The sequence below is a fragment of the Cheilinus undulatus genome, linkage group 3 (genome assembly GCF_018320785.1).
Source record: "Cheilinus undulatus linkage group 3, ASM1832078v1, whole genome shotgun sequence".
Taxonomy (NCBI): Eukaryota; Metazoa; Chordata; class Actinopteri; order Labriformes; family Labridae; genus Cheilinus; species Cheilinus undulatus.
The window spans coordinates 34,062,245-34,086,654 of NC_054867.1; the positions used below are offsets into that span (position 1 = coordinate 34,062,245).

The window sequence follows — 24,410 nt, forward strand, 5'->3', positions numbered from 1 at the left end:
AAGATGATGTGTTAAAAACAGACTTTAGCATAATTTATCATTTATTTGTATTGTATGTCTCTCATACATCATATTTTATTTGACAAATACAACATTTTTGAAGATGTAAAAATATCCTGTAATCTGCTGATAACTGCAATGATATGCACTATTGATTAAATATTTGTGTACAGCTTGTAAAGGCTAAATTGGAGAAGAGGTTTAACCCTTTATCTTATTTTATAAAAACCGTTCTAACTGTTCCTAGGAAATAAACACAACTGATGTATCTTTGCTGGAAAAAGTGTAAAACTAAATTTTTAGATGCATGTCTGCTTAGGGCTTCCATAAAATTCTGTCTACATATTTGTATATCTTTATTTACACTTTAAAGATAAATGTCTTTTGTTGCAGCGTGTGATTGTTTTTCAAATATAAATGTGAACTCCTTATTCTGATTATTGAATTTTTGTATGTCAGGTGGTACAGCTAAGGTTTAAAACAGCTAATTTTTATTTTACCTAAACGGTTTCTTTAATTCATAAATTTATATAGTTACTTTCTAACAAGAATAAAAGTCACAACTTCTGTAGAAGTAGTTGCCTGTGTAGTTTGAAGTTAGTTGCAAATGTCAGGTGGTGCGGCTATATTGAATGAAGCCTCATTGATCCATTAGCATCTAATAAATGGTTAATAATGTAGTCAAATGCAGAAGTACGCAAATTCAACTGAAATCTGTCGTTCAGATTCAGGAAGATGCACTTTGTAAACATTAAGAATAAAAGTTTATTGAATCTTAGTTGTAAAAAGTACTGTATGTCAAACATCATAATTTATTTGCTTTCAAAAACTACATTTTTGAAGACATGAAATATCCTGTAATCTGTTGATAACTGGGATAAAGTGTAAAATGCACTATTTATTAATTGTTTGCACATAGCTTGTAAAAGCTAAATTGGAGAATATTTCTAACACTTTATTTAATTTAACAAAAACTGTTCCAGTGATAACTCTTTCCAGCACTGTTATCCCAAAAAAGCCAGACTAAATTGAGATCTCAAGGACACAAAAAATAACAAATTTTTGCTTGAAAACAATGTATAACCAAATGTATGGATGGATGTCTGCTTAGGGCTTCCGTAGAATTCTGGCTACACATTTGTAGATCTTTATTTACACTTAAAAGATAAATCTTTTGTTTTGCAGCTCAGCACATCTATGTTTTAACACATAAATATGAAGTACTTATTCTGTTTAGTGATTTTTGCAAGTACTAAAAAAATACTGATGCACTCAAAGTTGCTGCCTCTTGCCTGTAAATTACTGAATGTAAAAGCAAATTAAAGACAACATCTAGTAAGAAACTGAGGTTCCATCTGTGCCTCTTCTCCATGGCTGAGTCTTTTAGAAATTGAAATGTTGTAAACCATATATTAAAATCTGGTATCTACTATGATGTATTATTAATATTTTTAATGTAAAAGAGACAATGGAGGAGACAAAAAAAGTACATAATTAAGAGGATAACTGGTCTTGAGGGCTATAAGAACACATCTGATCAGTCCCTGTTTGATGGCATACTCCGCCTCTAAGCCATCTCCATGACTTTCTTGATCCAGTCCACGTAGACGGACACACGGATGAAGATGTTGGGCTGACCCGGGTGTCCGCAGCGCCTCATGGGGATGATCACGCCTTCAAGTACCCAGCAGTCTCTGTTCTGACAGGCCAGAGGGCCGCCGTAGTCTCTCTGCAGACACACAGGAACAACACTGTGGAGTCATTATTTGTCTCTGTTATGACTGAGTGTCACTGCTGAGGTTGGAAACATGTTGCAGTCACAGCTTGTCCAGTCCAGCCCCCATTATCCATATGGTGAGTGTGTTTGATTTATAGGAACATATAAATAGCTGTATGCTCTTTACTTTCAGCCATTTAAAACCTTTTTTCCCCCTCAGGACTAAGTGGTTTAAAGGTTAGTAATGAAATAAATGGTTTAAAGGAAATTTTTCACCAGCTTGATGCTGGAGTTATATGAGAAGTTTGAAACAGAATTCTCATCTGTGCAGTTAATATAAATCTTACCAGCCTGTTAGCTTAGCTTAGATCAAAACTCAAAAACGGTAAACAGAAAAAACAGCTAGCATGACTATGTCCACAGAACAAATTAAACCAGCAGTAGGTAATGTAAGTGATTAGTACTTAAAAACAAGACGTTTGTAAATATTGTTTAGGGATTGTGTATGGAAGTTTTAGTTTTGTTTTTGTTCCCATCGGACAGGCTAGCTTGCTAAGCTGAGTTAGCGACATACATGCATGCAGCTGACAGACTGAAGATTGATGGTGATTTTCTCATCAAACTCTCAACCAAAAAGCAAATAATTGTTGCCTACTTCTAAAATGTTCTGTCTATTGATTTAAAGCCACTACCACAGCATTAAATATTCGGGTTTTGTCAATGTGATCTTGACAGGAGTGCTCCAGCGAAGCTTTTTTTAGCTAGTTATAAAACAGACTCAGTATGTTTTTTGCCAATTTGTGGCTTCAAAAAACAATGAAAAAGGCAAAAATGCAAACTCTTTCATACCTAAATTGTTGACTGAAAAAAACAGGTTGAAGCTCTCTGTTTACAAATATAATATTCTTAGGAACTTTTGTTTGTGTGGATTACTCATTGTTTGTATGGTGGTATCTCCTTTTCTTTTAAGTTGTACTTTTGCAAAATTAATGTTTTTGACTAAATTAAAAAAAAACTTTTTTGAATCATCAAACAGAACACTCAACAGCAATCTTTGCTTAAGAAAAAGAACATGGCTATTTTGACCTCTATGCTAATCTCCTCATCTGACACCTACCCCACAATATCTCTAGACTTTAAAGAAACCCAGAAACAAATCAATCTTTGGCTGGGTGGTCTCTTTTGCTTTTTTAGGTCATGTCAGTGTTACTTTCAGCATGCTTCTTAACCCTCTTAAACCGATGTTGTACACAACACAAGAGACACAGGTAAGTTTTAAACAGTGAACTGTAGCCACTTACTTTTATTCTCCCCTATTGTGCTGTTCTAATGATGCTATCCATGCCTTCATAGCTCTTATGGAGACTTTTATAGCAAGACTGGAACTTGAGTGGCTTTCTGGGGTCTTTAAAAATCAAATCCACATCAGTAACTCTAATATTGAACATCTTTTTTCAATCCATTTTTAATCAATTTTCTACCTTTTCTGCTGCTAGCAGCTAATGCTGTCCACTATATTGTTTTGTCACATGGGCTATGACAACCATGGCTCTTCCGTCACTCTGTCATGCTTTGCAACGCTGCACATCATTACACTTAGATTATGCAGGAGATGGCCTGAAAAGCTCATAATGGAGAGAAAAAGAGCCTGTGATGTGGCCCTCTGTGTCTCTGCAGACAGGAACTGCTTTGAAAAATGGCTCAAATAGAGCCGATACAATAAAGCGCAATGATTTTTTCTAATATGTGAATATTTTGAAGAGTTTCTGTCACAGAATGATTGCAGCACACATATTCTCAAACCCAAGGTTGTCCTGAAAGACAAAACTGATGTTTAGAGCTTGACTGTGTGCCACAGGGTTGATGTTTTTCAAAGCTTTTTAAGACAATAAGTCCAAATGAGACAAAATAGTTACAATAGCTCAGGGCTCAGAGGGTTAACTAGCTAAAATGATCCTTACAAGAAATTTAAAGCTGTGTACACTTCTGCATGGACACCTACCTCACATGCACCAACCCCACCCTGGAAGGAGCCAGTGCACATCTCATTCTCACGAACACGCCCTCTGAAGTATCTGTTGCATTCCCTGTTGCTGATAACAGGTATGTGAGCCACATTGAGGACAGTCTCATCTCCAGTCCCTTAGAAAACAGTGAGCAATGAGTTAGTTGATAAAGTTTTAGAGTGAGAAAAAAGTGTAGAGGAAACTGGATAGATGTTGGCTGCTTCTAGAAGTTGTAATGCCATCTGTTACTCAGCAGCATGAAAACTTATTTGAACACAGCACTGATTCAAGGACAGAATGCTTTTCTACGGAAGTTATCAATTATTAATCAGGCAGTAAAAGCTCATTGTAGTTGTCTAGGTATTTCCAGAGAAATACACTTGCCTCTGGTCTCGCCCCATCCTGCGATCTCACAGGACGTCCCCTCAGCCACGATGTAGCGCTCAGGAGGGAGACAGATCTGAGACACACGCTCATTAAACTGGGCTGGGCTACAGAGAGAAGAAGTTCACAGGGATGTTGCGGTATGTCTGAATGTGTTTCAGTGTTTGTGTGTGCATGTGTGCATACTATTCAAGTTGCAGCATGACAAGCTGAGACTCTGAGGGTCCACACACAATCTTGGTGAGAGGGATGGTTTGCACGCCGGGCTCTCCTTCTCGTGGATCACGAAACAGTGTACCCATCATAGCGGTGTACCCCGGCAGATCCACATAGCTGCGCACACATGAACACAAGAAAAGATGGAACAAGCAAAGAAGAGAGATTTTCTTTTGTTTGTAACACTTTCAATTTCACCTTAACTCTTAATGGACATATGCTGACATTAGCACATGGGTAATGCTGGCAAAAAATATGAGAAGAATAAGAGTGTCTATGGCGTTTGCATATTTAAAAAGCATGCTTAACACACAGTTTAGCCAGGTCTGAAAGCATTAATTATGAAGGTATTTTGTCACAAACCATTGGGGGGAAATTACTTATTACAAAAGCTCTCAGTAGAGGACAAAAGTCATTAGCACAATATAACAAAGTAAAAAGTAAAGAAGGCAAAAATGTGTGCCTATAATACTTAAACACAGAAGACAAAAGCAGCAATAATAATATTTACATATTTACACCTTTATTTACAAAAGGTAGTTATTTGACAGCGTCGATCCATTCAGTATTAGTCCAGCTTGGTGAAAAGTTAATTATCTTGTTTTGAGATAACTTCAGTTATGAATTGGAGCTATACAAACAAAGATTGAGTGAGCGTTAGAAGTAATCTAAGCTCCGTCTACAGCAATTTCAAATCTGGAAGGCAGAGTTTTCCCATCATGGTCTTGAGCAGAGTGTTGACATGTTTTAGACATATTTTTATGGGTCTATGTGCATTCAGATGTTTGATGTTTGTATAGTGGTCACTGTTGGGATTCCTTTGCTCATGTTTCTGGTAGATTATTGCTGTTTTTGATGTTAGGCACTTCTGCACTAACCTGGCACACCAGATGAATTTGTTTCACATATCCATCTGGAAAACCTTCCATAGACAGCGTTTGGGAAAAGGCAGAGCCTTTGAAAAAAGACTGGATGAACATTCTGTCTGTCACATCTTTACAGGCCAATCAGAGCAACAAAACACTTGAAGTCATAGCCCAAAACCGAGGTGCACCCCGACGAATAAACTCCCTAGATAGCTGCATAATGCGAACCATGGCGACTGTAGACATGTCAGGACATGACTTTTGTCGTTTTTGAAAAGAAAACAACTCAAAACTTAGGCTTTAAGCAGCATCCACGCTAATGTCTTCTGCCGTACTTGCACCGGCCTCTTCTCGCTGCTTGCATACATCACAACTCTGTCATGCCCAAAAGTACTGCCCCTGAACACTGATTGGTCCTGTCACTTTCTAACCAGGCCAAACAGTTCAGATGGGAGCTTTGAAAGATAGATTTGCCAGTAAGAAACACGGAAACAGGCAAGTCCATCTGCTTTGCAAGGTTACTTCTGCACTATGAGTGAAGAGATCCATTAAGTTAGTCACTATCTGCCTGTGGCAAGGGATAGTTTTTAGTAAAGAATGAAAAGCTGATTTTAATCAAAGGATGCTTCCTAGCTATTCACTTGTTTCTTTGCTCGATGCCAGGGGACACTTTGATTTTGCCACAATTTGCTGGAGAAAGGCCAAAATCTCATGTCTTCATTTTTTATCATTTAATTTCTTATAAGTGACATTGGCCACACTTTACATCTGTTTTTTTTATTTTTTTAAACACATTTCAAACCAACAAAAATGTCATAAAGATGCTGACTATGACCATTCAGTACTGAATTATTTGTAAAAATAAAAAAGTAGTAAAAGAAGTAAATACTGTATTTTTCATATTCCCTGGAAAGTGGTGATTTTGCAGATATGAGGTTGTGGCCCAACAGCAGCAAGCTATTGAATAAGGAGGCAATACTTAAATACTTTAATTTACACCTGAAGTGAAAGAAATTAACTCACTGTTGTGTCATAGGAACACTTTAATGTGTAAAAAAGACAACACTGTGAGTGTTAAAAATGAACACTACAAAGAGTTAAAATATTGATATTGTTAATGTAAAATTTAAACTTTCCAAAGTTTAAATTTAACTTAGAAACTGTGAGAATTGTATAAACTCGGAAAAAGTGTTAAATCTAACACTATGGGAGTTAAATTAACACTGATGATTTTGCTGTGAACTAGACTTTGCCCACTCTATGACTGGCCAAAGTGATTGTCTAAGCAACTGATATCATCCCTGAAGTAATACTGCTAGCAAGGAGAGGTCTAAGACATCAGAGGAATTAGAGCAGATTACTAACTCCTATTTACTAGGGTACCTTCTCAATAGTTAGTCCAAATAGTGTTTTTTGCTGACATATTTTGTTTTTGTGGGTGATTTCAAGCTATGAAAAGGAAACCCTTCAAAGCAGATGGATTGTCCAGATTGCATGTCCGTCATCAAGCCGATCTATCATGCAAAGCTTCAGGCTGTGGTTTAGTTGAAGCAACTAAAGCCTGTAAACAATGGCGGCCATTGAAGTGATTAACATAGATACAGCTTTAACAGTAGTTTTATTAGAAATGGACGTTTCTTCATTAAAGGAGGAGCAAAGAACTACAATGAAAGCTTTTCATGAGAAGGATGGAAATATGTTTTTATAACTTTGTTTCAAGGGGTAAAAAGTTAGATATGGAGTTGAGTCTATGGTTTAAGTAGAAAAAAGTATGTTAAATACATGATGTTAAGTGAGTTTTAACTATACTGTCTTTTTCAAAGTTGACTTTCTTGTACACACATGAAGCTTGGACCCTTGTCCACTTGGTGAAAGTCTAGTGTTTGACTCATCCATCCACTCTGACCACCTCCATGAACTCTTTCTCACTCTCTGCTTCATGCTTTCTGTCTTCCTCTTCCTGCCATAATTAATGTAGCCACAGGGGGAGACTATCTATCACTGAATGTAAATTTAATGATAGGTAGTCTATCTATCGATCTAAAGACTTCTAAGACAAATCAAACTTACCAGGAGGAGAAACACTGCTTGGTGCTGATCACCCATCTGGGGTTTATCAGTGATCCTCCACAGAAATGGTTTCCTTTCCTGCACACAAAAAAGGTCAGACATCATTCTCAACAAAAAGAAGTGTTTATAACCTGTTCATGGCCTGCTCAAAAATTATGGGTTCTCAGACTCACCTGTCTCTGAGACTCACTGTCCACGGTGAGTTACCGGGAATGCCATTTACAATTCTCAATAATGGCCTCTGGGCACGATCATCTCGCTTCCCACACTCGCTGAACTCTACCTTCTCTATTCATGAAGAGGGAGATGACATTTTATCAAAGAAACACATAAGAACCAAGTTAACTTTGCAATGTATCTTTATGATTGAATGGGGACTAACCTACTGGTTCAGTTATGGACACTCTCTCTCCAGCTGTTTAAAAAAAAAATCCTAACATCAGTCAATCAATCAGGGAAACAAATAATCTAGCATATTTGTCACAAAGCACTGCAATCATCTTGGCTTGATCTGAAAATACTCAAATGAGAAGATTTTTGTACCGCATTGTTTGATAGCACAGTAGTCAAACTCGGTTTTAGGGTCGGTGGTGTAGCACCAGGGTCCATGCTGATCTCCATCTGGATTACGGCAGTAATTCTCTGTCAGATTGGCCTCAGGGTGCGTCCATGAGTTAATCCTGGAAAATCAGTCATTGCCATTTTACAGCAAACATCTAAGAAATACATGAATCATCAAAACTTTTTAACTCACCGTAACATTTTGTTAAAAGAGGATTAAAATGGAAAAATTTGTGTGTTCACCTTTTGTGAATTGCGTGGATCTTATTGAATCTTCTCTGCTCAGAATTAGTAATTGGCATAGTTAAGGTTTTTTATATTTAGGCTATCTTTCCTTTAAAAAATGGCTGTCCTACCTTGTCCTGTGAGGTGTGTTTACATTCCACATCTGGCAGGTAATTCCCTTACGAGTTTTGCGGACCATGCCTCGATAGTTTCTTCCATTTTCATGGTAGCAATCTGAAATCAGACATAATTACTGAGACCAGTTGTCCATTGTGATGTTTACACTGAAGTCGCATCCTTTACATTCATTTTTTAAATTTAAGTTTTATCTGTTCTCATTGTTCAGAGCTGCCTGAGAGGTTTTACCCTCAGCCTCGATGTCGTCTGCACAGCGTTTGATCTGTAAGCAGAGAGCCGTCCTCATCTCAGGCACAGATGTGAAACACCAGGGAGCCTCCGACCCATCTGGGTTACGACAGTAGTTCTCCTCCAGACCTCTGAAAGAGATGTAGCACACAGTCAGGTGGAACTGGTTTACTTTATTTTGTCATAAAAACAAGCTGCACTTGACACAGTTTTATATTCGCTTTTAAAAAATTACATATAAGTACAGGAATAAAGAGTCAATCTAGCATAAACACAAAGAGGTAGAAACATGAAAACAGAGCTCAATAAATGATAAACATGTATGAACACATTAAAAATATTAAATTCATGCTGTCAACATACTGAATGGTATAACCACAAATTACTTAGTAATACTTAGTATTACACATGTGCTGGTCTGTAGCATAAACACCAAAAAGTCAGATATAGGGCAACTGACACATACAACTATTACAGGAGATATAACACTATAGCGAATTAAATTGACAAATTATCCACGCCAAGGTTATTGAACTTTTGCAGTTGCTACAATAAAGAGAAGAAAAATGTTTTTTAAAAGGAGTTAATGGCTTCATTTTTCAGCTACAGACGATGCTGCTTGGGTATAGTCTGATATAATGGGATATGATGCTCTAATAGGTTGTTTCCACTGAGCAGTCTGCTTCAGTTTGGTACGGCATGGTACGCATTTATTTGCGTTTCCAGCATCAAAAGTTGGAGAGGGTCCCAAATAACTGACCCGTACTGTCCTACTATTTTGGCATCCTTCTTTGGGGGAGCCAAGGTTGGCTATCCGTCCCAAAAGGCTGGAGATACACAGCACTCTGCCCACAAGTAAGGGTAAGGGTGTCTGTGGAAACACATTGGGGTTTACCACACTGATCCATACCAAACTCATTCAAATTGGACCACCTGGTGCAGCTTTAGGGATTGGTTCCCCATCTGGACCCCACTAGGGGGGCAAAGATTTCTGGGAGTCACAAGACTTTTATTGCTCTGAGTAAGTCATAATAAAACGTGTACATCTTTTAGAAATTTACTAACATAGTTTACATGTAGATTTATTTTTGCAAGACTAAGTATGTGTAGACCTCTTCTATTGGTTGTATCATAAAAACAATTAAAACTGAGCCTTACTGCCACTGCTCTAAGGGAGAGTACTATATGGTACAGTACTGTACAGTGTCAATAGGATATGGTATGGTACAATACAATTTAATACTATATGACACCAACCTTTTACAACTAAAGAGCCCCTATTATGTTAACAGAGGAAGCTAGATCTACCCACCTAAACTAACTGAAAAAACAACAACTTATATTTACTTTGAAATTGATATTTTTATATTCTACCCACATTTAAGCTGGCAGATACAGTCTCTGGTCCATCAAATGAATAAAAGGAGGGAATAAAACACATAATCATAAGCTCTATTTAAGAGACAAGTAGATCTTAGTTTGGTTAAGTTTACTAAAACACCTATTTTGCTGCAGTGATTCTAAGTGTTAACAAGCAAGTCAGGACATTTTCTGGAATGGACTTCTGCATAAAAATGAAACAACAACTCTACTTGAGTCGTCAATAATGCATTAATAATGCACTTGTAACACAAACGTGGTGACCGAGCTTCTGAGGCCTTAGCACCAAAACTCTGGAACTGGATCCGTTGTTCTGACTCGATTGAGCCGTTCAAAAACAGTTAAAAACATACATGTTCAGACAGGCTTATGGAAAATACTATGCTCCTTGTCAGTGTACTGTAAATTACTTTTACCTTGTTGTACCAGTAAAAGTATCTGGTCACTGTTTTTAACATTACCTATCTTTGGTTCTGTTTATTTTTTGCTACTTGTGTTGTGCTTTGTTTCATGTAAAGCACTTTGTGACCCCGTCTGTGAAAGGTGCTCTATAAATAAAGTTTTTCTTACTTACTTACAAACATTCACTCTTCTATGTATTATTTCTAGGTTTTTCTTTTGTATCAACATTCTCTGTGTAATTTCTACCAATAATCAATGATGAAACTCACATAATCAAAGTTGGCATTATGAAATGTAGGAGTTGTAACTTTGCAAGTTACTGTGTCTTGACGCTGTGGGTAAGCAAAGAGCACGGAGACAACTTCTGTATTTCTTCTTGAACACTTTAATGGCTCCCTTTTGCATAGCATAACAAACTTTCTCTCTCCTGTTCACTGGAGCAATGCCCTCACGTCACTACACGTCTTAAAGCTGTATCACTACACTAGCTGTTACTACAAGCAACCTTAAAGGGAAAGTGTATCATATAAACTAGTACCCTTTTAAATATATAGTTTTAACCTCAAACAATAAATGTAATTAAAATTAAGCCTTACATCAAATGATGTTAATTACCTTACATGGTAAAAGGAAAAAAATAATAAAATAAAACTTTACAAAAATAAATCCCATCTTACATTCATTACACATCCTTACAGCTGCTCAGACTGCAGCTGTGGTTTTAATGTGGATCCCTCACCATCTATCACTGACTATCAGCTGTCAGCACAGATAATAAGACTTGGTGAATCAGAGCTGCAGTGGCATCCTGATAAAAATATTCATGTATGAAGAAAATCAAACACTTTCAAACTCTCAGGCTGAATGTAGAAGATGACCCCAGACTCCTCTCTAACAGTACGTTTTAAATGTTGTCTACTCACTTGCATTCATAGGTGTTTGGGTAGAAGGGATGCTCGTGTGGGTATTGTGCATCCCACAACTGACAGGGGATACCCGATGTTGTCTCGTTGACTTTACCTCGATAATCCTCTCCACGGCCACGGAAACAGTTGGTGGTGAAGCTGGAGCGCTGACGTTTCTCCACCCGCACCTCAGCTAGAGGGAGACCAATGAAGAAGAAACCCATCACAGTTACAGCTCATATGATTGTTACTCAGACTGATATGATAAAAGGGGCAAAGACAGAGAGGGGATCCGGCAGATTTATGTTGTTGTTATAATATTCAAGTTGTAGTAAGTCTATCAAATTACGTCCATGAAATCTTTTTAGTTTAATTAGAACCAGATCACATTTCTTTTTAAACAAAAGCAAAGAGCCACATTGAAAGCCTGTCGGGAGGCTCCCACTTGACAACCCTGGTGAGGTCCTGGCTTTTGCTGCCCATTAACCTACATTTTTGGGTTGTGGAGGCTGAAATGGGCCATGTGGTAAGATAGGAAGACTTGGCGTTGTCACTACTTAAAACTTAGAAGTAGAGATTCTGGGTGGGCCATGATGCAAACTAAGTAACTCAGTAAGCACAGAAGCAAAATTGAGATTAAGGGTGTCTTCACTGGCACTAATCCCTTAATTAGGACACAAGTATCAAGTGATTTTTTTCACATTTCATTCAGAAAAAAAACTTAAGGTAACTGAACTCTGTAAAATTTGTATTTTGTTAAATTTAAGTTTAATCATATCTCTAAAAACCCGTCTGAAGGGGAAGAAGAAAATGATTTTAAGCCTGGTCCACTGCCTGAAAATTTGACCTGTATTTCTATTTAATGGGCGATATTTTCAAGATTAAACTCTGGGTTTTTGTTTTCATTCCTTCATTTAAAGCCTCAGAGTGCTCAGCTGTTCATGCCTCATCTTATTGTTTTGTTTTGTGTTAAGTCATTTAATCCTCTTGCATGGCTTTCTTTCTTTACTTCTCGCTCTTACGTGTGTGTCCTGCCCCGGTGTTTCCTGCCTTGCCCTGATTTGTGTCACGTTACTCATTAACCTCACCTTTGTGTATTCATCCTTTGTGATTATTATCTTTCCTTGTATCAAGTGTTTCTGCCTTCCTTTTTGTCTTCTGTTGTTTTGATCTGTTTTTCATTTTTTTTTTTTTTTTTTAATTCTTATTTTCCTCTTGTCTGCACTCGTTTAGCCCTCCCAACTCTTTCCTAAATACTTTGAGCTGTTCAGGCTGTAGAATGGTAGTCTCAAAGCTCTGTTTATTTATTTATTAAAACGTTTTTTTATTTCCATTTATATCTGACACAGGAACAAAATCTGGATCAGTAAATCAAATGAAAGAAAAAGACTGGCTTAAACATTGTCATATTTACTAAACTGCCTGTACCACAAGATGGCGCTAGTGTATAGACGTCAGCCTGCAGTGATCTTTGAACTCACTGGAAAAACCAGAGTTGCAGATGTTATCTCACACAACTTGTGATGAAATTCAGGAGAAAACACTGAAGCCCTGCCTTACACTTTATTTATTTTCTCAAGCTATAAAAGTTTATCATCTAAGTCTGGCAGAGTTAAAGAAAAATGGCTTAAACATTTACTGTAACATCTATTATCGTTTTAATTTCACACAACTAGTATTTCATTTTATTTTTTATTTGATATTTTTATCACCAGTAGCAAGCACAAACACTCATTTCTCTCTGTAATACCCTCTCATTGTTTCATTGTATCTATTTTATATTTATTGATCCATTTTCAATTAAAAAATATTCAAAATTACATTGTCCCTGCATTACTAATAAAACTAAATCGGAACTAATACTCATAGAAACTACACACATATTCAAAACATGCATTGAAATAGGGAGCAGTTAAAAAAAAAACAATATTGTAATTAACCTTTAATTAACGAGAGACTGTGGGGCTCAATACAGAGGTTCAATCTCTGACAAACATCTGTATACTTTAGCAGCATTTACTCCTCAATCAAAGAGAGTTATTGGGGCTACGGGTGAAAAAAACCTGTTTCACAGTTTGGGAAGTCATTTGCACAAACACAGAAAAGGTGATTTTTCTTAATTTAATTAAAGGGAAGTAATGAGACTCTGTAATTGTGTCTCCTAATGCCACAGAAAGACTCCATTTAGCTCAATTCCCCTCAGTTTTAGAAAGAAGCACAGAAAAACAATAACCAAGGAGAGGAAAAAAATAAGGTTAAATTTAAAAACACTTTAGCAACAGAAGAAATCATTTCTATATTATCTTATCAAGGGTCGACAGCATATTTAAAGGTACAATACACACTGTAAAAAAGCCAGCTAGATTAATGCTAAGTAAATTATTGGGTGCACTTTTGATGACTAAACTAGTTCATATAACATGTTATACTGAGTTTCTTAAATTATGATATATACCAGATAAACACAGATTTAAGCTGAACCAACATTTTCTGTGGGCTCAACTTTAATAGCTGGTGCAACTACTTTAGTTGAGCATACTGAAGTATAGATTTGATTTGGAAAATTAAGCTGAACTAAAATGGCAATGTGAAGTATTAAGTTAGGCCCCACACCTAAAAAAAAAAAAAAAGCCGTGGAACTTGTTTCCTGACTGTTTTATGTCGGGCCCCAATATTTTTTTTTACAGTGTACAAAATTCTTACAATGAAATATCAAAATTATTTAAAAAAACAACTACCCCTATGTCATTAATGTTTTTTTTTGTGTGTAGTTTAGTTGTTAAGTTCTGCCAAATATTTTCAAAGACAAAGAGAGTCATAGTTCTATAGTTATAGGGACATGTGTGACGGACATAAACGTTTATCATTGCTTTATAAACACTGGCTGTTACGTCAAAGGCTGCTACATAATGCCCGTTTCAGACTGGGAGCGTGTTTTGCTGCTTGCGTGTGTCGCACGTGTCAGCTCCGGCTCCTGCTGGTGCGGCTTTCACACAGGGAGTGAGTGTGCCAGCGTGTCAGCCGCATTTTCCTGTTCTCAAAGCCCTGTTCTTCTTCACGAGTTTTACCTGAATAAACTAGTGGTGGGCGTATCAATCCTAAAGTATCAATATATTGATATTGACAAAGTACTCATTTGGTATTGAGTACTTTTTAAAAGTATTGATATTAAATGAGTACTTTAAAAAAACGTCTAACCATGCACCCAATCTGTTTGTTTGCAGTCATTCTCCTCTGTCTGTTGTGCCAAAAGTCCGCTGCTGCACTGTTTTTCGTGTCACGTGACTTTGGCAACCAATCATATGGAGCAAACAGGCACATACACACTAAAGGCATCAGCACACGGTTACCATTACTGCCTTTGATTCAGCCAATAGTATGACTGTTCATTTTTAATAACATTATTGTTATTAAATATTAACATTGTTGATGTCGCTCAACAGTAGTATCAGCAGGAACAGGTGTTAGTGGAGCTTCAAGCACAGTTACTGATGAGTTCACGAGAAGTGTGCCACAGCATTGCATTTATTTACAGCTATCACAAATCATCGATAAAAGCTGTTAGCTGTGGAGAGGACATCATACCGACAACTGTGAGAAGTCCTGGTATACCAGAAAAAATCCTGATAAGTGAAGGGGTAGAATTCAGAAGTGACGGGCAGTACTGTGTACCAGTGTGTACCAGCCAAAATTACCGGTATTTACAATAAACCTTAGGTTTTGGTTTCATGGATGAATTTCTCATGGATGAGGGGAAAAAAGCTGTTAAAAGTGGCCTTCTTTGTTATCACTGCAAGCTATCCTAGAGGGCTGTGCGAGTAGCGCACAACAAAGAAACGCCACTTTTAACAACTTTTCTCCCTCATAATTTGAAATTCATTCATAAAACCACAAAAGTGTTCTAATAGAGTAAATACACCCTAGTGTAGTTTTCATTGAACAGTTCAGTTCAAACAAGAAGTAAGTAGTGGAGGTGGTGAAAGCTGAGCATCTCTAATCATTATGATGAGTAAACCTCCTCATAGTAGTCACACTATTAACAGACAAATGTAAACGTTGCTACATAAAATGTAAAAGAAAAACCCATGAATCAAAGTAAAAAGTAATATTCATGTAGATGGTCTCCAGTGCATTTAAAGATCATACAGAGGTATAAATATTCACAACAAATTTTAAATCTTTTTCTTGATGCCAGTTTAATTATTTTGTTTTACAAATATGCCACAATCTGTTCTGACTTTCCTCAAGTATCTTGTCATAGAAAAGACCCTAAAGGTAGAAAATTTTCATACATAATTCAATGACGAAAACAAATAAATGAATTAAGAGAATGTCTCCTGCTTATAATCCCCTAGGAGTTTCATTTCAGCTGTGTTAATGATTGAAATTGTTTGTATTGCTATCTTTTTTCTAGTAGTGATGGTTATATCCAAAAACATGGTCTTACTGCATTTGCTGATGTCACAGCTCTCTCTCTCCACCTCGGGGTCTGTGGTGTAACACCACGGCACCGGAGACGCATCTGGGTTACGGCAGTAGTTATCATCCAGACTTTTATCAGGATATCTGCAAAATACACAAACGCAAAACAAACAAACAAGTTGAAAGAGGCTATTATCATGCTAAGATTAAACATTAAACCATCAGTCTACGTTGTAAATGCAATCAACCTAATACAGGTCATAAGTTAACAGATACTTCTCAGGCTGGTAGATGTGCTGGTGTGGGGACTGCTGGTCCCATCTCTGACACTCTCTGCCGCTCACTGTGTGGTCCACCTGCCCTCTGTAGTCCTCCCCGTTACATGTGATACACACCTCTAACAACACAAACACAGTGTTAGATATGTGACAAGCAAACAAACAACACCACATACACAAACATCCCATTATTCAGGGCCTATAATTTACAAATAATTTCCTTGAAAGGAGCTGATTCAACTGTAATTTCTTCAGACAGTTGCTGTGCTGTGTAATTTGGTGATAATTACAGACACTGTGTTTAGTTTGATAATTACAACCTTCTTTAACCAGAGTAAACATCTTAAAGTCAGAGCACGGGAGGACGTAGAACGTGTCATAAATATTAATTTTATATTTCTATGGAAATTAATAGAAAACATGCAAATAAGTTTTAACAAGTTCCCACCAAAATAAATGAATATTTTCTGGCATCAAACATTCAATTTGTAGGATTCAAGATCAAATTCATTACTCTAAGGAAGTTAGTCAATAAGTACGCTGTTTAGGAAAATAACACTAAAGAGTGAGGTATTTGAGTGCAACAGTATTGAGTCTAAAACCTGAAAATATCTGAGGATTTTTAACTTTGTTTTCTGTTGGATGCCTGCAATAAGATTGATGGCAAGCACAAGAATAAGACATTTTAATGCTTTTTTTCCAACAAAATACAATGCCTATAAAAAAAGTATTCAACACCTTGGATGTTTTACCCTTTTACTGATTTTATCAATCAGTCATAGACAATATAATTTGGCTTGTTTGACAAAAAACAAATACGAAAAAGCCTCTTCAATGTCAAATGAAAATAGATTTCTAAAAAATTTTGTCAATTAAACAAAATTTTTTTGTGTAAAATAAATGACAGCACAAATATTGACCCCCTTTTAAGTAACTAAGCTTATTCAACAGAAGTCCATCCAATCAGTGCTAACAGTCATTATGAAACGGGGATCATTTGAGGGCAGTGAATGTTTCTCAAGTGATTGTAGTCTTAAGACACCTGTGCCTGGAAGGTTCAGTCACTGATTAATCAGTATTCCTGGCTACCATTATACCATGAAGACAAAAGAATACTCGAAGCAGCTCAGAGAAAAGATTAATGAAAATAATAAGTCAGGGACGAATACAAAAAATTTACAAGGTACTGAACATCCCCGGAGTTCAGTTACACCCATCATCAAGAAACGGAAAGAATATGGCACATGTGTAAATCTGCCTAGATCATACCATTCTCACAAACTGAGTGGCCATACAAGGAGACGAGTGAGAGAGGCAACCAACACACCTATGACTACTCTGAAGGAGTTACAATCTTCAGCAGCTGAGATGGAAGAGACTCTGCACAAAACAACTTTGCCTGGGTTCTTTACCAGTCAAAGCTTTATGGGTGAGTGACAACGAGAAAGCCACTGTTAAAGAAACTTGCATTAAATCTTGACTAGAGTTCACCAAAAGGCATGTGTGGAGACTCTATAGCCAAGTGGAGGTGGTCAAAGCTGAGCATCTTTGGCTTTTGGGACCTAAATGGTACTTTTTGTAATCAGACAAGAGGACTGTGTTTGTCAGACACCAAACACTATACATCACCACAAACACACCATCCCCACTGTGAAGCACGGTGGTGGCAGAATCATGCTGTGGGGAAGCTTCTCGGCAGCCAGCCCTGGAAAACTTGTAAAGTTAGAGGGTAAAATGAACGTGGCAAAATATAGGAAAATCCTGGAAAATGTGTTTCCAGCAAGACAATGACCTGAAGAATGCAGTGAAAACTACATATACAGTAAATGGTTTAAAGACAACATGATGAATGTTCTGGAGTGGCCAGGTCAAAGCCTAAACCTCAGTCCAATAGAGACTTTGTGGCTGGACTTAAAAAGGCTGTTAACACCAATCCCCGTGCAGCCTAACAGAGCTTGAGCAGTTTTGCAAAGAAGAATCCCTCTCACAAGTGACTTTTTTCAACTTCCCCTGGGGGATCCTGACGTGTTCCCTGGCCAGAAAGGATATATATTCTCTGCCCTGTGTTCTGGGTCTACCCCTGGGTCACCTCCCAGTTTGACATGGAAGACCTCCAAAGGAAAGCGCCCAGGAAACATCCTGATCAGGTTTCCAACTACCTCAACTGACTCCATTTGATGCAAAGGAGCAGCAGCATTACCCCTAACTCCCCCTGGATGTCTGAGCTGCCTACCCTGTCTCTAAGGGTAAGCCCAGCCATCCTTTGGAAGGAACTCATATCAGCTGCTTGTATCTGCAATCTCATTCTTTTGGTCAAAGCTCATGACCATAGGTGAGGATTGGAACAAAGATTGACTGGTAAAATAAAGCTTTGCTTTTTGGCTCAGCTCTCTCTTCACCACAACTGTCTAGCAGAAAGCCTCCAGCGCTCCTGTCCATCTCCTACTCCATACTAACTTCACTCATGAACAAGACCCTGAGATACTTGAACTCCTTCACTTAAGGCAGAGACTCCCTCCTCACCCAGAGGGAGAAGTCCACCATTTCCAGAAGGGGACCATGACCTCGGACTTGGATGTGTTAATCTTCATCCCAGCAGCTTCACATGTGGCTGCAAATCTTCCAATACCCTCCTCCATCTGGCTGCCTTTTGAGATCTTCCCATGAAAATCACAAAACAAATTCTTTGAGAACACCCACCAGGTATGTGTCTGACTTTGTGCAGAGAAATGGCTCTAACTGTAATATCTCTGCAAGGTCTAAGCCAAATACAAGTTGGAATCTTAGTACAGGTGATTGTCAAGTCAGCTGACTGCTGTGTAGTCTCTTTACAGCTTCCTATTAGCTTTTTACTTCTGCTGATTGTTTTTCTGCTTTGGTTTGTGAAGATTATCTTGATTAACAAAAAATATGAGTGCCATAAATTTTTGTTCACCACAGATCTTATGTGTCAGCAATAATCCTAAAACCTCATGGATTAAAAAAACCAACAGGCTTTTTGTCAGTAAACCTGCATGATGCTAAATGATCCCTGCAACACTCTTAGTATTAAAGCCAAGTCTGGTTGTCTGTAACAATGAAAATCTTTTTTACAATAGTTGAAAAGATTAAGAATGCATAAATAAAACATGTAGAATTTAATCCCCTCATTTCGCATTGTTATTGGTGAAAGCGTTGTACCATCTTTACACTGGGGAATGTTGCAGCTCTCGTATCGTCTCTCGTTGTCTGTGGTGTAACACCACGGGCCGATGCGATCTCCATCTGGATTCCTGCAGTAGTTTAACTCCAGACCATTAGAAGCTGTCGGAGTCCACCTGTAATAAACAGGAAGATTGACAGGGACTGTTTAGTTAATATAGAGCTCAATCCAGAGTCATTAAGATGACGACACATTTTTTAGCATAAACTTTTCGTGGTACTTACGTTGGAAATATTGCACTGTCATTTTATATTCAAACTCAACCTATATAAATCAGTATTACTTGATTATTTCAATAATAAATACATTTAAAAATCTAAAGGGAATAAAATAATTTAAATTGTCTTTCAGACAACCTGACAATGTAAAGTAAAATAGTTACTCTTCTTTTTGTTCCGCTTTAGTCTCCACCAAATCCTGAGAAAAAAAAAATCTGGCAGTTACTCAGTTTTTGGTTCTCAGAAGTCACCGGCTCTATTTGTTTATTTGATACCAGATACAGAGCTTACAGTTCAAATATGAGTAGCCTTTCTGTATGAAATAGTTTTCAGCTGATGCTTCGAAGAAAGCCGGTTGGGGTCAAGTTTGCTAAGAAGCTTTAAAGTTTTGTAAAGCATACTCATGTACCATACCATTTGTTTTTGGACTCAGATAAGAGATCCCTGTCATACCATGTATTGTTTTTAGATCAAAGGTTGTGCTCAAGTAAATGTACAATTACTCGCTACTTTAGGTACTAAGTAGTTACTTAAGGGGGTTAGACAATAACATATGATCTTCTCTTATTAGCATGAACAACAAAAGTATAGATCTCCAACCAGGTTGTTTAGGTAAAGTCAAATAAATGTTTACATTTATTTGACTTTACAAGCCCTCTATAATAAAGTAAAATAAACAGCAAAATTGTGAGTGTTAATTAAACTCATAAAGAGTTCAATCTAACACTTTAAAATGGTCTATTTTGGTCCACATTACATATAGATAACCTTCATTTTTGATAGTGTTAAATATTTTATAATATGACAGCGCTTCAGTAACTTTGAAAAATATGTGGATCTCCTCTGGCATGAACAAAGCAGAGTCAACCTCATAGCAAGGCAATTAATACTGAAGAAGAATATGCTCTATGTACCTTTAGGAGCATAGTATGGGAACAACTAAGTTGATAACTTAACTCATGGTGCAACTGTGTCTCACATCAAAAACAATGACAACTAGAAAAGCACTTAGAGAGCGCAGACCTCCGCCATCAGCCCTATCTCCAAACAGTAAAGAATCTTTTAAAACACGTCTGTATCCAGACGGTGATCCAGATCAAAATCCCAAAATCGAATCAGTTCTTCCTTATGCCACTTCTGACATTTCCTGAAAATTTAATCGAAATCCGTCCATAACTTTTTGAGTTGTGCTGCCAACAAACAAACTAACAAACAAACTAACAAACCCTGCCAACCACATAACCTCCTTGGCGGAGGTAACAATCCACTAGAAACAAAAGCAAAAGAATCACTGTACAACAGGCAACATCCAGACACAACAAAACACATATAAAACACATCTAAACTTGCTGCCCAAAGGCATGATGGGAAACTCCATACCCCCAGAGATTTGAGATGCCAGTGGGCGAAGCATATATCAGTTGTCTCTCTACATAGTTCGACTATTACTGGTGATTCAGACCTGTCAAATAACTCCAACAGTGAAGATAATTTCACTCAGAATGGAGTTAAAATTACACACTGGGAGTTAAATAAACTCCTCAATGTTTAACCCTGAGATATCAACACTCCAGTTTTCGCTGTTTATGAATGTGATGTGGAATCATTCTCTCGCTATGAGCTACTTTACAAGAGTACTGCACTCAAGTAAGAGTACAGTTACTCTGATTTAAGAAGAAGTAAAAGTACTATGTACTCAAATAAGTACAAGTACACAAAAAAGCTACTCAACCAAAGTAATTTGAGTAAGTGTTTCTAGATACTTTCCACCAATGGTCCTTTTTAAACAGAGGAAATGCTCATCAGGAAAGGTTTACACTCTATGACTGATTGGTCAATCATACACACTTACTACATTTACATGCATACTAATAAACCAGGCATTATGTGATTACTTAACCAGTCATGTAAATGGCCTAATGTGATGTGCTTTCTAGGAAAAAGGTGATTAATGTATTGTGAAATATCCAAAAAATCTTCATCATGAATAATTCAGGAGCATCTCACCTGTGATCGTGAGGAAACTTGGACCACCACTGCTGGCAGGTGAGCCCGCTTCTTGTGGTGAACACTTTCCCTCTGTAGTCCTCTCCTCTACCCACAATGCACTTCCTGACATAAACTGTTAAACATAATAAGTCAAATAACTCAAAAACATTGATCTCAGTGACTCACACAGTAAAAGCACATGGAGTCATACCTTTCTTTTCATAAAGGTCACAGTTAACGTTTCTCTTCACCTCTGCATTGTTACCGTCGCCCACCCAGGGCAGGTGTTTACAGGTGACTGTTGGGCGGGTCTCGTAGTTGAATGCTCTGGTATAGAAGGACAAAACATGAAAAAATTTAACTATTAAACTGTAAAACAATGTTACAACCAAATATAAAGGATTGCTGTTTGACCAGTCAGTCAAACAAACCTTTAGTGGACAAATGCTGATTTTTCACAGCCATCATTTCTGTCATCAGATGCTTTAACTTAAAACATGCTCACAGCAGTCACTGGAAGTCAGACAATCATGAAAAAGCTTTTTAGATGAATATTTGCATTAATGCACAGAGGAATAAGATAGACTTGGTTTTGGTTTCACAAACAACATGTTTTAGATAAATCAATTCACTGCAACAACCAGAACTAATGAAATCAAATGAGACATTTTTGAACTGGAATTGAGTTTACATTGAAGGAAAGCTGAATTCTTACCAGGACCAGTGATTTGAAGACCCTCAAAGGGTCACAGCAATCACAGCAAGTAAACAAAATATTTGGAATCACCTTTTTTCAGTTAAAAAAAAGTGAACTAGAGGACATACCCAAATCTGAATTATAAATACCAAAACACCAAAAAGTAATGGCCCATTAGCTCTTAGAAGAGCATCATAACCAAAACTTCATATTTTAACATGTCACTAGACCAGATGTAGCTTATATTAAAACACATGCCAGCTGTTGGTGCAATATCTGTTCTGCCACAAATTATTTTTATTAATTGCATGCAATTTATCACACAGTAATCCTGCAATTCATTGTTTCATTATTATAAGGATCCACCTCAGTATAATTAATATAATTGCTCTGACAGTGGTAGGCTTTTTGAGGGGCTTGAACCTTGCTTTTGGAGCCAGGGCCTATTTGGATAATTAAACTCCCTCTCTCTTAGCACCTTTTAACTTTGAAAATACCTTTTGTAATCATCGCTGATAATTTTAGACATATAAGCACTGTGCATAACAATAAGGCATGTTGAGGCCAAAAATTGAGGCTAAAGTAGGGTGTAGATGTGACGCATTACATGCCTGAGACCATCATCAAGGAAGGGAGGACTGACACAGCCCTGGTCATGCTCTGCATGTCCTTATATATTACAGGAGTATGGGAAAACAATCTGCTAAAAAATTAACAAAATCCCTGCCTTTAGGGCCGATTAAAGAGTTTATGTGATGAATAAACCTGGCCTAGAGTACCGTCCACTTGGGTAGTAGGATGCCACAGGCCCCTGGTTGTGTTGTGGATGTCCCAACAGCCCAAAAACTGCTGGTGGTTGGTGGTTGAGCTTGACCTTGACTACCAAGCAAAATGTGTTTTAACATTTGTCAAGCTTGACTCCAACTAACCTTCCTCCACCGCTCATGGTTGTTCCAAATGTACATCGTTCTTTACAAACATGTTATCACTTTGTGTTGGAGTTGTCTCTTGGTGAGCATTCAGATTTACACTGCTGCAAATTGCCAGGTACACTAGGCCTGTAACTTTCCCAGCCTTTATAGCACTCTTTCGCTTCAAAAATTAGGCCTGACTACATAAAGACTGGCTGACATGTCAGGACGGGACAGCCTTTTATTTTTTGGAGACAATAAGGTCAAAATGAACTATAGTCCTCATCCTGACCTTTTTGAGCACATTTGCTCACAACCTGCTGAATTACACTGTCAGAGGGTTGTATACCTGCAGTCAAGAGACAGTGAACAGAAGCTGGCGCATTCCTCCAGGTTCAGATCTGGTAAGAGCTGAACCCGAGCCGAGTTCCAGGAGGTGGGGACCAGCTCTCGGCCCTCAGAGCGCTGGTAGTCATTCAGAGGACTGCGTCGACCTGTTTAAATCACAACAACACACGAACAAACAGGAGTGGAGAGCAACACTCGGTGAGTTCAGGCACTCTGTGGTACCAGCTGCAACATTTGGGTACGAGCCTGCTCACATATAACCTTTGGACCAAGACTCTGCTGCTGGTTAGTGAGGGGACCTGACAACACATAAACTCAGAGGAACAATAGCCAAGCCACTGCTACGACCGGTTTATATTATGTTATCAACAGGGATGTGTTTTCAGGAACAAGCTGGTTCAAAGAGACAGCTTTTCTGTGCTGCTCCACACCAGAAAACACTGAAGAATCAGGCTTGATGGTGTATTTTACATAAGGGTTGTCATTAGGTCCAGTCCGTGAGCACATTACATTCAGCCTGCAAGATTAGACATTTGGAAAATAACTGAGTTAAACTTTCATTAGGGAAAATCAAGCACAATTAGTTTAAAAATCCCACATATGTGAAAACATAGCTAAATGTGGCTGCTTTAATGAAAAGTGAACTGGTAAAAAGCATCTGTGAGCTGAAAGAGTCATCTCTCGTTATGGAGCAGAGCCAAACAGTCTGGATCACTAAAAAGAGCTGGAAATCCCATCACTACTTCTCAAAGCTCATCTTGCTACATAGGCTACAGAAAAGTCGTGGAGCCTCCACACCCCATGTTAAAAACACAATGATATCAAACATTATCAGTTTAACTATTACAGAACCTTTTTGTCTTTTATTACTAATGACAATCAGGATGAGAAAAGTTTCTTACCAAAGGCCAGGTCGACTGTCAGGAGAAAACAGAGCAGCAGCAGTCTCATTGTTTGTTGACGACAAAAGTCAGATTTGCAGATTTTGAATAAGATGTTTTGTTTCCTACTGAGCTAAGGGTTGAAAAATTAAACTACCCCCTTAAACAGCTCAATAAGTTGTTTAAATCCAGGCAGAGAAACGTAGAAAACTTAAATAGTTACTCAGACAAAACCTCCCACTCACGGACACTGAGCCCTTACTCAAACAGAGGCCCTAATCCCCAAAACACCGCAGATCGATACATGAATCAATCATTAATGAAGAATAGCACGTCAGGCCTCATTTATGCACTTTTTCATCGTAC

At 37.8% G+C, this 24,410-nt stretch overlaps 1 protein-coding gene across 1 annotated transcript; it reads right to left on the reverse strand.

Moving 5' to 3' along the window:
* Window positions 1–28: 28 nt before the first annotated feature.
* mst1 (macrophage stimulating 1) lies at window positions 29–24,314 on the reverse strand. The gene is made up of 18 exons (XM_041781297.1): window positions 24,066–24,314; window positions 23,165–23,309; window positions 21,419–21,534; window positions 21,226–21,340; window positions 18,979–19,115; window positions 15,797–15,917; window positions 15,546–15,664; window positions 11,117–11,291; window positions 8,412–8,542; window positions 8,177–8,279; window positions 7,803–7,939; window positions 7,642–7,674; window positions 7,433–7,547; window positions 7,260–7,337; window positions 4,294–4,440; window positions 4,108–4,214; window positions 3,720–3,859; window positions 29–1,729 (listed from the first exon to the last, which is right to left on the reverse strand). The coding sequence occupies exons 1-18, from the start codon at window positions 24,112–24,114 to the stop codon at window positions 1,568–1,570; spliced, it is 2,130 nt and encodes a 709-aa protein (XP_041637231.1). The 5' UTR covers window positions 24,115–24,314; the 3' UTR covers window positions 29–1,567.
* Window positions 24,315–24,410: the final 96 nt, after the last annotated feature.